Source organism: Scyliorhinus canicula, chromosome 16 (genome assembly GCF_902713615.1).
Source record: "Scyliorhinus canicula chromosome 16, sScyCan1.1, whole genome shotgun sequence".
Taxonomy (NCBI): Eukaryota; Metazoa; Chordata; class Chondrichthyes; order Carcharhiniformes; family Scyliorhinidae; genus Scyliorhinus; species Scyliorhinus canicula.
The window spans coordinates 110,947,108-110,961,246 of record NC_052161.1 but is presented as its reverse complement, the minus strand read 5'-3'; the positions used below and the strand labels follow the sequence as shown (position 1 = coordinate 110,961,246).

General features: G+C 46.9%; 1 protein-coding gene across 2 annotated transcripts in view; it reads left to right on the top strand.

Moving 5' to 3' along the window:
- The window catches only part of rcc2 (regulator of chromosome condensation 2), a 47,982-nt gene that overhangs the window by 11,474 nt on the left and 22,369 nt on the right, over positions 1-14,139 (top strand). For both annotated transcript variants that reach the window (XM_038773538.1, XM_038773539.1), the window contains 4 exons: positions 3,598-3,741; positions 5,325-5,456; positions 8,760-8,848; positions 10,046-10,160. In XM_038773538.1, the coding sequence (XP_038629466.1) occupies positions 3,598-3,741; positions 5,325-5,456; positions 8,760-8,848; positions 10,046-10,160 (480 nt within the window). The remainder of the gene's footprint in view (positions 1-3,597; positions 3,742-5,324; positions 5,457-8,759; positions 8,849-10,045; positions 10,161-14,139) is intronic.

Sequence of the window (14,139 nt, the reverse complement as noted above, 5' to 3'; positions counted from 1 at the left end):
GGTGGGTAGGAGAAGGGAGCGTCTCTGACATTTACAAGGAACTTATGGGTTCAGAGGAGACACAGACCGAGGAGCTGAAGTTCAAGTGGGAGGAGAGATAGAGGATTGTCTATGGGCGGATGCGTTGAGTAGAGTCAACGCATCCGCAACTTGTGCCAGGCTTGGCCTGATACAATTCAAGGTCGTTCATCGGGCTCATATGACAGTGGCCCGGATGAGCAGATTCTTTTGGGTGGAAGATAAGTGCGCAAAATGTGCGGGAGGACCAGCGAACCATGTCCACATGTTCTGGACATGTCTGAAGCTTGGGGGATTTTGGCAGGGGTTTGCAGATGTCACATTCACGGCGTTAAAAACAAGGGTGGTGCTGAGTCCAGAGGTGGCGATTTTCGGGGTGTCGGAAGACCCGGGAATGCAGGAGGAAAAAGAGGCGGACGTTCTGACTGATAGGGGCAGCAGGGTAGCATGGTGGTTAGCATAAATGCTTCACAGCTCCAGGGTCCCAGGTTCGATTCCCGGCTGGGTCACTGTCTGTGTGGAGTCTGCACGTCCTCTCCCTGTGTGCGTGGGTTTCCTCCGGGTGCTCCGGTTTCCTCCTACAGTCCAAAGATGTGCGGGTTAGGTGGATTGGCCATGCTAAATTGCCCGTAGTGTCCTAATAAAAAGTAAGGTTAAGGGGGGGGTTGTTGGGTTACGGGTATAGGGTGGATACGTGGGTTTGAGTAGGGTGATCATGGCTCAGCACAACATTGAGGGCCGAAGGGCCTGTTCTGTGCTGTACTGTTCTATGTTTATTTTGTTGTTACAATACCAAAAATACCTCAAAATGTTTATTAAAATAAAACATTATGCCAGTTGTCTGGTAGCAGTCCTAAATTCTTCTTTCTATGGCAGCCCACTGTGCTAGCTGTAATTAACCAGGAGTAGCTACTGGGTGACCAGGGCTAGCTGCTGATGAAATGACTGATGATTCCAGTGAGCAGCATGCATAAAACGAAAGCTGTGCAATGAAATGTGATAGAGCAGACCACTGGCATGTTAACTTTGTCTGGACCATTCTAGAAGAACCCTCCACTACCTGGCAGCAGCATTAAGGTTTGTGCAGGCCTGTTGCATACTGTACAACTTTGCTGTCATGAGATGACAATTCTTGTAGGAGCTATACTGTGTAGTGGAGGAAGGAGGCAACCAACACAATGCCTTTTTGCCCAGACTGAAGAATTTCTCCCAAGTGCAATACAGTAACTGCAACCTCAATTTCGCCATTAACAAACTGTCCTATACCTTCCCATTGTCATTGACCATCACAGCACCCAGCCACAATGCAAAAATCAAAGCCAGCATAAAATAAATATTCCATCCCAGCCCCGGGTCACTGTCCATGTGGGGTTTGCACATTGTCTATGTGGAGTTTGCACATTCTCCCTGCTGTAATGCATACATCGGGGCCTCACGGTAGCATGGTGGTTAGCATCAATGCTTCACAGCTCCAGGGTCCCAGGTTCGATTCCCGGCTGGGTCACTGTCTGTGTGGAGTCTGCACGTCCTCCCCGTGTGTGCGTGGGTTTCCTCCGGGTGCTCCGGTTTCCTCCCACAGTCCAAAGATGTGCGGGTTAGGTGGATTGGCCATGCTAAATTGCCCATAGTGTAAGGTTAATGGGGGGATTGTTGGGATACGGGTTACGTGGGTTTAAGTAGGGTGATCATTGCTCGGCACAACATCGAGGGCCGAAGGGCCTGTTCTGTGCTGTACTGTTCTATGTTCTATGTTCTAAAAGTCAATAATTGTCCTTGTGCATTCCCTTAATATGTCTCTCTGTGCCTTTGCCAGTCCTAGTGTTCCTATGTAGTCCTACCCCTTTACTACAGCATGGTTAGTGGAAGGTTGCTGATTTTTGTGGAAGACACTACAGGTGACTGTGGAGGGAAATCTCAAATGCCTGGCTTGGGACTGCGCCACTTCTGTATGGGCAGCAGGAACCAGGACTCGCTGGCAGGCAAGAGCATTGACAAGAGAATGAATCCCTGGGCTGCACCTTAACAATCTGAGTTAACCTGTTGGAAGACAGCTGGTTGAAGTGATGGGCCACCCTGCAAGCCTTCTGGCAGACTAATTCACAACCACTGACAGCAGAGTTTGCATGGTAGCAAGCTGTCCTTTGCAAGACGGCAATCTGCAGGATGGGGTATGAGGATACGCTCATTGTTGGTGATTTCATCCCCACCTTTTGGCTATGACCTCAGCAATGGCTGTCTGAATAAAAGCCAACGCTGTCTCCTGCCTGGCAGCTCAGACTTGCAGGTTTACCTCCAATCTTCTCCTGCTTCTCATTGTGTTATCACTTTGACCTCAGAAGTGTGCCACTGGGCTGTCTTGGTTTAATAGCAGCAATGCGTGCAAAAGTGAGGATGTAGGTGTGAGACTTGCCGTAAGCATATGAATGTCAGACATGAGCCCTGATAAAGATTTAGGGTACATAAGTGATGGAGGTGTTGTGCATTGAGCAAGTCTGAGGTCAGTGGTGCAGTTGATAGGATATGGCATTTGAAGGTGCATTCACTGACCTTAACTACTCATGGGAGGTCATTTGGACTTCGTGAGGCATCGCATCCAGGTCCTAGGCCAGGCTTCCGGCATTGACCTCCATTGCAATTTGCTCCTATAGTGATCTGAGCATGTCTAGAGTGCCTCCCGGACCCCTGTGGATGCAGGACATTTCTTATTCCTACCTCCTTAACTAAGACCGCTTGTTCAGCATCCAGAAACCTTGGGAGCCATGCTGTGACGTTTTTCAATGTTTCCCGGGTGCCATTTATTTCCTGAAAGACTGTCCACATCTGTTCCAAACACAAAGCACCTTTCCTTTTAAGTACAATATGTTGGCTTTAGGTGGTGCCAACCATTTACGGTATTGACTCCTGCTGATTTTATAGGCTGCCAATCAATAGTATGGTTGCTGCTGGCTTGAGGCTGAAATCATTGAAGTGAGCCAGCAAGATATTGAGTGCAATGCAACACCTCGCCAATGGGCACGAGTTAATTGTATATAGGTCCCTCTGCATGTTTACGGGGCTGTTGAATTTGGCCCCCATATGCCTCCGATTCCTGTCACTTGCGGTTTGCTTAAATTGTAACTATGAATGATGCAAAACTCGAGAATCTGCTGAAGAGCTGAGATTTGCATGAAAAATTGTCTAATTAAATTGCTTAATTTGAAATCTATCTGGGTACTTAGAATATCACTGTTTTGGACTTAAAATATTACGCATTAACAGATCGTTTGAATCAGAATAGACTTGTATGGTGGTGTTATTTTGCCTGCTTTTATTTGATCATTTTATTTGCAGTATGCAGATTGATTCTCAATCAATAGTAATAATATAGTTGATTTTTGTTTTGAGGTGGGACTTGGGTGACCACAACGTTTGCATAAGCCTGTTAATTGCTGTAATCACAGAGCCAGTAATTTTCTGTTTGTGACTGGAAAATGACGGAAATGTCAGACAGGCAATTATGTTCCATTGTTTTATTTTCTTGTGTTTGGCAATGGCTTGTAGCTAAACCTGCTTTAATTGTTTCCACTTTAATTGTTTCAGCTGCATACCGTAACCTGGGGCAGAATCTGTGGGGCCCAAATCGTTACGGATGCCTTTCAGGAATACGGGTGCGGACGGTATCATCAGGATCATGTGCTGCTCACAATCTCATCATTACGACAGAAGGGAAGATCTGGAGCTGGGGTGAGTAGCCAGAAATAGAATGAGTGCGAGTTTCATAGAATTTACAGTGCAGAAGGAGGCCATTCGGCCCATCAAGTCTGCACCAGCTCTTGGAAAGAGCACCCTACACAAGGTCAACACCTCCACCCTATCCCCATAACCCAATAACACCACCCAACACTAAGGGCAATTTTGGACACTTAAGGGCAATTTATCATGGCCAATCCACCTAACCTGCACATCTTTGGACTGTGGGAGGAAACTGGAGCACCCGGTGGAAACCCACGCATACACGGGAAGGATGTGCAGACTCTGCACAGACAGTGACCCAAGCAGGAATCAAACCTGGAACCCTGGAGCTGTGAAGCAATTGTGCTATCCACAATGCTACCGTGCTGCCTGTGTTGTGGAGCAGTGTTTGAGTTTGCAAACTTGGTGCACCCTGATCTGTATAGACTTTTTAGCACTTGAATAAGCCGCCTTCTCATCAAGTTTGCATGCAGATAGTCACCTGCACTTCTAAACTTCTAGCATTTAATTATCTTAAAAGCCAAATGATTTATCCTGCTGTTGACAAAACGCTTGACCTATTATTTGGAAACGGGTGAATTCGTTGTTTCTCTTGTCCTTCGGTTCAACCTGGCATGTGTGAAATTCACAGCACCAAAATGGGTCGGTCCATACTTGTGTTCATACTCCACACAAGCATCCTCCCAGCCCTTTTCATCTAGCCCTCTTAGCATGAGTAACATTGATTTCCTGAAAAACTATCTGCAACTATTTCGAACACTAACCACCTTCCCTTTAACATGCTAGCTTGTTGCCAGCCACTTCTTTTTTCCTTGCAATTTGAATGAATCAATACTATTCTCCTCGACCACTTGTCGCAAGTTCCCAAGCCGGAATCGAACCTGGGACCCTGGAGCTGTGAAGCGATTGTGCTATCCACAATGCTACCGTGCTGCCCTGGGATCCATAATGGACAGAATAAGGTTGGAAAATTCAGTGTATCACCAGTGCACCATGGGAATTGCACTTATTAATCTTGCCTGTGCAGCCTGCTGTCTTACTAATGTAGCACTAGGGTGGAATTTAATGACCTTTTTCCAAAAGCAGATGTGGCAGAAGGATATTTAATCTGGCAGGTGAGGATCCTGCTAACGTCCCATATCCACCCTGGTGAACAGCCTTCTCGCTCAAAGGCAATCAGTGCCCGATCGAAGGACCTGACTTTGGGGGGGAGGGGTTCCACTGAGAGCCAGCACCTGCTCTGACTACCCACTCCCTGCACCCACCCCTCCTCCGTGAACCCCACCTCCTGCCATCACTCGCCTGTGCCTGGGGAGTGGCAATCCTTTGCTTCGGCACCTGCAGAATCCACTGCCTCTCTGGCACTACTGAGCAAAGAAAAATGGGACTTCCACCCCTGAGGTCCTCTCATCCAAGAGAGGCCTACTTGCCTTCCCGAAAAGAGGCGGCATGATGCTCACCAGCCGGCAACCGAGACCCTGGCCGCCTCCATTTAAATGTCGGCTACATTAATGTGTACTAGAGGTCATTTTAAAAAATGTTCTTTATCCTTTTTCTCTTTTGCCTTCTCTTAGGTCGAGGGGAGAAAGGTCAGCTTGGACACGGCGACACAAAGCGCGGTGAGGTCCCCAAACTCATCGAGGCTCTCAAAGAGCAGACAATAGTTGCAGGAGCTTGTGGACGTAATCACAGTCTCTGTTTAACAGGTAACGGCCAGAGCACATGGGAGGCTTGAAAGTGAGTCTTTGTCATGATGTCAGAATGAGAAATTATTGCATTTTACAGTAAAGTGTTTGCAGAACTTTGCTCATTCACTTATCCCCTTTAGGGAAGATTGCCTTTTTCCAGATGAGACTAATATTAACATATGCTTAAAATTGGTGTTCTATAAGAAATTCTTACAGGAGTTTATGTTTAAACCCATCAGTCAATCTTAAACACAGGAATATTGTGGGGTTCTTTGCAGCAGAATTATAAATAAGTGTATCATAAAACAGGGGCGGGATTCTCCCCTACCGGGTGGGGGGGGGGGGTGGGGGGGGGTGGGGGGGGGGGGGGGGGGGGGGGGAGTCCCAGCATGGCGGAGTGGCGCCAACCACTCCGGCGTCGGGCCTCCCCAAAGGTGCGGAATTTTCCGCACCTTTAGGGGCCAAGCCCTCACGTTGAGGGGCTAGGCCGGTGCCGGAGCGGTTGGCACCACACCGACTGGCGCCCAAACTGGCTCCAGCGGTCTTTGACGCCCGACGCCAGGGCTGGCCGAAAGGCCTTCGCCGGTTTGCGCCTGCGCCGGTGGTGCGGCAGCTGACGCACCGGCGCATGCGCGCTGGGGGATTCTCCTCCGCCATGGTGGACGCCGTGGCAGCGGCGGAAGAAAAAGAGTGCCTCCACAGCACTGGCCCGCCGGCTGATCGGTGGGCCACGATCGCGGGCCTGGCCACCGTGGGGGAACCCCCCGGGGTCCGATCGCCCCGTGCCCCCCCAGAATCCCGGGGGCCCGCTCGCGCCGCCGATCCTGCTGCCACCAGAGGTGGTTCAAACCATGGCGGTGGGAGAGGCCTCCCAGCGGCGGGACTTCGGCCCATCGCGGGCCGGAGAATCGCCGCAGGGGGATCGGCGGGTGGTGTTTCCCGCCCCGCCAATTCCTGGGTGGCGGAGAATTTCTGCCACGGCGGGGGCGGGATTTCCGGCGGCCCCGGGCGATTTCCCCGACCCTGCGGGGGTCGGAGAATTTTGCCCCAGAACAGAGAAACCATGTTGAGATATCATTTAAGGTACAAAATTGTCTGAGAAGTAGCAACTACATTGTATGGTGTTAGTGAATGCAGTAACAACATGCAACGGCGATTACAGAACATTCTGAACAGCAGCAGCTGTTCCACCCACCCACCCAACAAGGCCAGATAGCTTTCATTGGGGGGCAGTGAACAATGTTATCGCTTCTCTCTGCAGTTTGCATGGTCGGATGATTTTGAAAGTTACAGGACAAGGTGGAACTCTAGATTGTCCCTTCCAAGGCACGGTGGGACCTTTAAAGCAGAATGCCCACATCCCCAATAGTGCCTCTCTGTGATGCAGGTCCAAGAATAGACTTAATAGTGCACAATTGGCCTTGAGGTAGCTGGAAGAAATTCTGTGTTAAGGTCATGCTAAACATGCTTTTAATTGGGTGCTTAGGTCTGTAACATTGCAGTTAAGAGTTTCAGACATTTTTTTTCATCTTCTGCATGGCGAACTTCTGTTTAATCCTATTTGATTGAATTTAAATCTTGTGGCTTTTAAAATCTTCCAGGGAGCTTATGGTTGAAAGGCTTCAGCATAGAGCTCAATGGTGTCCATTTTATTCAAGAGGAAATGAAGCAGAGCACTTGATGTGGGGGTCCCTTGGCTGATTGTTGCCAGATCCATGTGTTTAATTTCCTGTTCATTGAAGTGGCTGGCTGTCTTTTAGGTGCTATGGTGCAAATTTGAGTCTATAAATTTTCCTGCAAGCAATAGTGCTGTTCTCTGATGTGGAACACACAAAGTCTTCGGTATTTCTGCTGAACTTACCTATTTAGTTACCTTCTCTTGAGGTTTCAGACCTGTGGTTGTGCAGCTTTTAGCTTCCAGTGATAGAACTCTGTGGGGGTGAACAGTGTAAATTGAAGCAATTGCAGACTTGGCTCAGAAGGCCCCAGCTTGCACCCCTTGCACTTTGCTGAATCAACCAAGAGATGCTACAGTTCGCCCCCTGGAAATGTGATGGGGGGGGGGGGGGGAGTAATCGTTGTGATCCTTTATTAATCTGTACGGGACAATATGTAACTTAGGAAAGTTTTCAGTTTTCAAAATGATGCCAGTTGTCACTGTTGCATAAATTAGTATCTATCCTAATCGTATAACCTTGGATCAAAATAACGACTGTTTAATTGTATCTGTACTCTGATTTCTTCCCTGCTGGTAGACCAGAAAAGGGAGTGATTCTGACTTGGCTGCATAGAATGTATTCAAAAACAGTTGCCTTGTTGCTGCAAAACAAGCTTTCATTCTAATGTTTTTATCGCCTCTCCTGAAGGATTAGTGCTGGGGTAGTTTGACTGCTGTCAGTGATTAGTTGGCTTTTCTGTAAACGTCCAGGCATTGAAATAAAGATTGGCGGTTCAGCTGATCTACATTTTCTCTTTACTTGATGTCAGACAGCTGTTGCCAGCAGAATTTACTGGACAAAATTTTAGCAAAAGGCAGACACTTGCCTAGTTTTCTTTCTCACTTGTTCTCTAATGTATAGGTCAATTGTCGTAACTCAGCCATTGTTTCACCAGATTCAGACTAGGGACCTAATCTGATCCAAGGTTATACGATTAGGATAGATATCAAAGAAGAGGCAAATGCCAAACCTCCTCCCCATTTTTTTGGCAACATGAAGTTTAGCAATTTAACAAGAATCCCATGAGGTGCGCTGCTGGCTAACTGTCTGCCCAAGACGGGCACAAGTTCTCGGTGAAAGTGAAGGGGTCACTGGCAGACACCAGAGGGAAGCTGTCAGGCAAGAAATTAAGTTGTAGAGTGGATCTGAAAGAAGACAATCCGAATCAAGTCATCAATTTCACCGAGTTCTAAATGAATAACATGAGCAGTGGACTTTAAAATATAATTTTTAAAAATTTGAAGTACCCGATTATTTTTTTCCTGGGCCAACTTAATGTGGCCAATCCATCTAACCTGCACATATATTTTTGGGTTGTGGGGGGGGGGGGGGCGAAACCCACACAATGTACAAACTCCACACGGACAGTGACCCGGGGCCAGGATCAAACCCGGGTCCTCGGTGCCGTGAGGCAGCAGAGCCTGGACTCAAAATTGTACCAGCTCTTGATAATGTGACTCTATCCTGGATGTTCTATTCACCAATGTCTGTCGTGATTCTTGTTGTAACTCTGTTAAACCCCTTCACTGAAGACTGACTCTTGCAGTGTAGGCTTGGTTATTTTTGTAATTACTAAGTTGTCTTCACTTTTAACTGTGTATAGAAAATGGAACCGTTTTTGCCTTTGGTGAGAACAAAATGGGACAGCTTGGCCTCGGAAACCAGACTGAAGCGGAACCCTGTCCTTCACAGGTAAACCAAGCCCAATCAATTTTGACAAACTCTCTTCCTGATTGATATTATTACCCATGCCTCTACGCCGTCTCGGTTTGTGCACTATTTCCAATTTCCCCTCTTCTAATCTTGAGCTTGCTCTGGTTTCCCTAGGGGTTAGAAACCCTTTGGAAACTTGCTCAATTGAACCACACTTAACACGGTGTTTAAAGAATATTAACAGGGCTGTTCAACTCTTGACAAGACGGCCATGCCTGATCTTGGCCTCTCCATGTTCATGTATGCACTTTCCGGCAATGTTCCTGAAACTTCCCTTTAACTTGTATGTTTTATCCTGTTTCCCCTCTCTTGGATGTTGTGTTTTTAATTTTATGTAGATATTACAGGCACACAATGACAGCAATATAGTATCTACTGAACATCTGTGCTGAAATACTGCCATTTCATGTCCCATTAAATTAGATTAATGAACAGTAAAGCCAGTGGCATTAACAATTTTCTGGCGTTAATGGTAATATTGATGCGGTACTGGTTTAGGGAGAACAGAACTGACTGCAGATCTTTATATATTTGACAACATCAGTGCTGCCATGCACCTTGTGCTGCTAGAGAACATTATGTACGGTATCTTTTATTAAATAATTTAGAATTGAAGCTGGATAATATCGACTTGGCAGTTGGAAAAGTGTGCAATATCCTGAATGAATGCTCAACGCAGACGTGTATCCATGTTTGCGTGGGTTTTGCCCCCACAACCCAAAGATGTGCTGGGTAGGTGGATTGGCCAGCTAAATTGCCCCTTAATTGGAAAAAAATTAATTGGGTACTCTAAATTTAAGTGCTGAAGGCTTGTTTTGGGCTTCCTTCACTTGTCTGGTTTAATGTGGTTTTGGTTTTTGGCGACTTCTAAGTCCGTTTCTTCCCCCACCCCCCCAATATTTAGCATAAGCGTTGCTTGCTCACAAGATGTGGGGAGGGTTAATTGGATACATGTAAAATCAATTTACTTTTATGATCAAGTACTTTTTGTTTCCCGTGAAGTAGCCTGATCCACAGAACAATCATTTAGACTATAGAGAATGTAGAAAAATAATTTTAGTTGGTGCAATTTAAAACCGTGCTCTAGTAATGTTATTTATACACGGAGTGTTTCATGACAGCCAGTGGATTGATCAATTAGTTTGTTTATGCTCGTGTCATTTTTTTTTCTTCCAGATAATGTACAATGGCCAACCAATTGTAAAAATTGCCTGTGGTGCAGAATTCAGTATGATTGCTGACTGCAAAGGAAACCTGTATTCTTTTGGTCATCCAGAGTACGGCCAGCTTGGTAAGTGTGCGCATGCGTTTTTAAACATTGCATTTTAAAACATTGCGTTTTTAAACATAGCACCAATGTGTCCTGGTAGAGTTTTTTTCCAAAATGCCATTCTGCTACCTGCACAAGTTTGAAGAACAATCGTGCCCAGCCAATCTCCCTCCCTCAGCCAACTACAAGTGAGCATTTTAATGCAAAAATCCTGCAAATTAACACATCACGCTTGCTTTTTTTGGGGGGTGGGGTCCCACTGTGAATATTGACTGATGCATTTATCAGTATGAATAACTATACTTTAGTTGCGAAGTGCTTTGAGATAACCTGATATCATGGGGGACATTGTAAATCCAACATTTTGCTTGATGTCTTATTGCCAATTGTTCATTGTACCAAGTAAAGTATGTGTATCTATCGTATTGGTCAATGCACATATTCATTATTCTGTTTTCTACAATAAAATCATCATCGGTACAGAACAGAAGCAAGCTACTCAGCTCTTCATGTACATACCAGCCTTTTGGAAGAGCAACTTGCCTAGTCCCAGTTCCACCTTTTTCCCTTGGCCTGCAAATGTTCTCGCTTCAGATCATCATCTAATTCTTTTCAAGGCTGCAATTCTGCCTGCACCACATCACAGGCAAAGCATTCCACCTTCTCTGAAGAGAACAGCCCAAACCTCTCTGTTCTATCTGCGTAGTCAAAGTCCCTCATCACTGGAGTCTAAGCCGTTGCTGCACTCTTTAATGCTGTCACATCCTTCCTAAAGTCTGGTGCCCAGAATTGTACAGAATTGAGACAGAATAAAGCTTTTATAAAGCTTCACAATATCTTCCTTACTCTTCAACTCTAAAACCCTAGAGATAAAGCCCAGGACCCCGTATGCCACCTAACCTCGAACTCGACCTACCCTGCCACCTTCAATGATCAGTGGACATATATCTCCAGGTCGTTCTGCTCCAGCATCCTCTCTAGAGTGGTACTCTTCATTTTATATTGCCTCTCCTCGTTCTTCCATCTAAAATGCATCATTTTGCATTACGTTTCATCTGCCACTTGTTCATCCGTTCCACCAGCCTGACCAGTGACCTCTTATTGTTAGTCTCACATTTCACAATATAAATTTTGTCACGTGTGCATTTTGAAATTGTGCTCTGTACACCCAAATCTAGACGTTTAATATAGCTAAAACCAGTGGTCTTAATGCCAACCTTTGGCGAATCACATTAGGAATCTTACCCCAGTCTGAAAAATAACTTCATCACTACTATTTTCTTTCACTCAGACAACTTCGCACCCATGATGCCACTGTGTCCCCCACCACCCTCCCCCCCAAAAGGTGAGAATTCTCACCTTTCCAGGGAGCTAGGTTGAAGCCGGAGGGGTTGGCGACGCTCCAGCTGGCGGCGAAGGGACGGCACGAGTTTGCATGTTCGGAACCGCCGGTGTGATCTCGCACAGACCGGCCGGTGTTTTTTCGCGCATGCCCCTCTTCTCCCCGCCGGTCCCCGGACAAAATGGCGGAGCCCTGCAGGGGCCTGGCGTGGAAGGAAGAAGTGCCCCACGGAACAAGTCCGCCCGCAGATCGGTGGGCCCCGATCATGGGCCAGGCAATCGTGGCCCCCCCCGAGGACCGCCCATGCATACTCACCTGCCAGGTCCCTCCGGTGCATGAGTTGCATGATCCATGCTGGTGATACTGGCCAAAAATAGACAGCTGCTTGGCCCATCAGGGCCCGGAGAATCGCCTGGGGGGCTGCTGCCGCCAACAGCCCTCGACCAGTGTGGCGGGAATCCCACCCCTGCCCGAAAAACGGCGCCAGAGTATCCGGCAGCCGCCGGCAAGGGGGGATTCCTGCCTCCCCCTGGGGATTCTCCAACCCGTCGGGGGTTCAGAGAATCCTGCCCCATATCTTTCAGGTGAATGTAAATAACCCCTTACTACTGTCCACCATCAAACCTTGGCTTTATTGCAATTACTGAGGGCAATATGCAAAACTACAATAAGAACTAAGAACAGGAGTAGGCCATCTGGCCCCTCGAGCCTGCTCCGCCATTCAATGAGATCATGGCTGATCTTTTGTGGACTCAGCTCCACTTTCTGGCCCGAACACCATAATCCTTAATCCCTTTATTCTTCAAAAAATGTTCTATCTTTATCTTTAAAAAATTTTAATGAAGGAGCCTCAACTGCTTCGCCGGGCAAGGAATTCCATAGATTCACAACCCTTTGGGTGAAGAAGTTCCTCCTAAACCCAGCCCTAAATCTACTTCCCCTTATTGTGAGGCTATGCCCCCTAGTTCTACTTTCACCCGCCAGTGGAAACAACCTGCCCGCATCTATCCTATCTAATCCCTTCATAATTTTATATGTTTCCATAAGATCCCCCCCCTCATTCTTCTAAATTCCAACGAGTACAGTCCCAGTCTACTCAACCTCTCCTCGTAATCCAACCCCTTCAACTCTGGGATTAACCTCGTGAATCTCCTCTGCACACCCTCCAGTGCATCCTTTCTCAGGTAAGGAGACGAAAACTGAACACAATACTCCAGGTGTGGCCTCACTAACTTCTTTTATACAATTGCAGCATAACCTCCCTAGTCTTAAACTCCATCCCTCTAGCAATGAAGGACAAAATATCATTTGCCACCTTAATCATCTGTTGCACCTGTAAACCAACTTTTTGCGACTCCTGCACTAACACACCCAGGTCTCTGCTCAGCAGCATGTTTTAATATTTTATCCTTTAAATAATCCCTTTTGCTGTTATTCCTACCAAAATGGATAACCTCACATTTGTCAACATTGTATTCCATCTGCCAGACACTAGCCCATTCACTTAACCTATCCAAATCCCTCTGCAGACTTCCGGTATCCTGTACTTTTTACTTTGCCATTCATCTTAGTGTCGTCTGCAAACTTGGACACATTGCCTTTGGCCCCCAACTCCAAATCATCTATGTAAATTGTGAACAATTGTGGGCCCAACACTGATCCCTGAGGGACACCACTAGCTACTGATTGGCAACCAGAGAAACATCCATTAATCCCCACTCTTTGCTTTCTATTAATTAACCAATCCTCTATCCATGCTACTACTTTACCCTTAATGCCATGCAGCTTTATCTTATGCAGCAACCTTTTGTGTGGCACCTTGTCCAAGGCTTTCTGGAAATCCAGATTATACTACATCCATTGGCTCCCCATTATCTACTGCCCTGGTAATGTCCTCAAAAAATTCCACTAAATTAGTTAGGCACGACCTGCCCTTTATGACCCATGCTGCGTCTGGACAATGGGCCAATTTTCATTCAAATGCCTCACTATTTCTTCCTTGATGATAGATTCCAACATCTTCCCTACTACCGAAGTTAGGCTAACTGGCCCATAATAACCCGCTTTCTGCCGACCTCCTTTTTTTAAAAAATAATTTTTATTCAAGTTCTTCAACAACAAATTTTCTCCCCACAGTTAAAGTAGACAAGGTGTGGTTCTACACCGAAAGAAGAAAATAACTCTTTCTTCCCCCCCCCCCCCCCCCCCACAGAATAATAAATAATAACAAACAACAATACAAGAAAGAAGAAAATAACCAGCCCCCCCCCCGGTTGCTGCTGAGACTGACCACCCTCTACCCCTTCGCCAGAAAATCAAGAAAGGGTTGTCACCGCCGAAAGAACCCCTGTACCGACCCCCTCAGGGCAAACTTGACCTTCTCCAACTTGATGAACCCAGCCATGTCGTTGATCCAGGCCTCCGAACTCGGGGGCCGCGTGTCCCTCCACTGTAACAGAATCCTGCGCCGGGCTACTAGAGACGCAAAGGCCAGAATGCCGGCTTCTCTTGCCTCCTGCACTCCCGGCTCCGAAGCTACCCCAAAAATCGCGAGCCCCCAGCCCTGCCTAACTCTAGACCCGACCACTTCAGACAAAGTCCCCGCCACCCCCTTCCAAAGCCCCTCCAAGGCCGGACATGCCCAAAACATATGGGTGT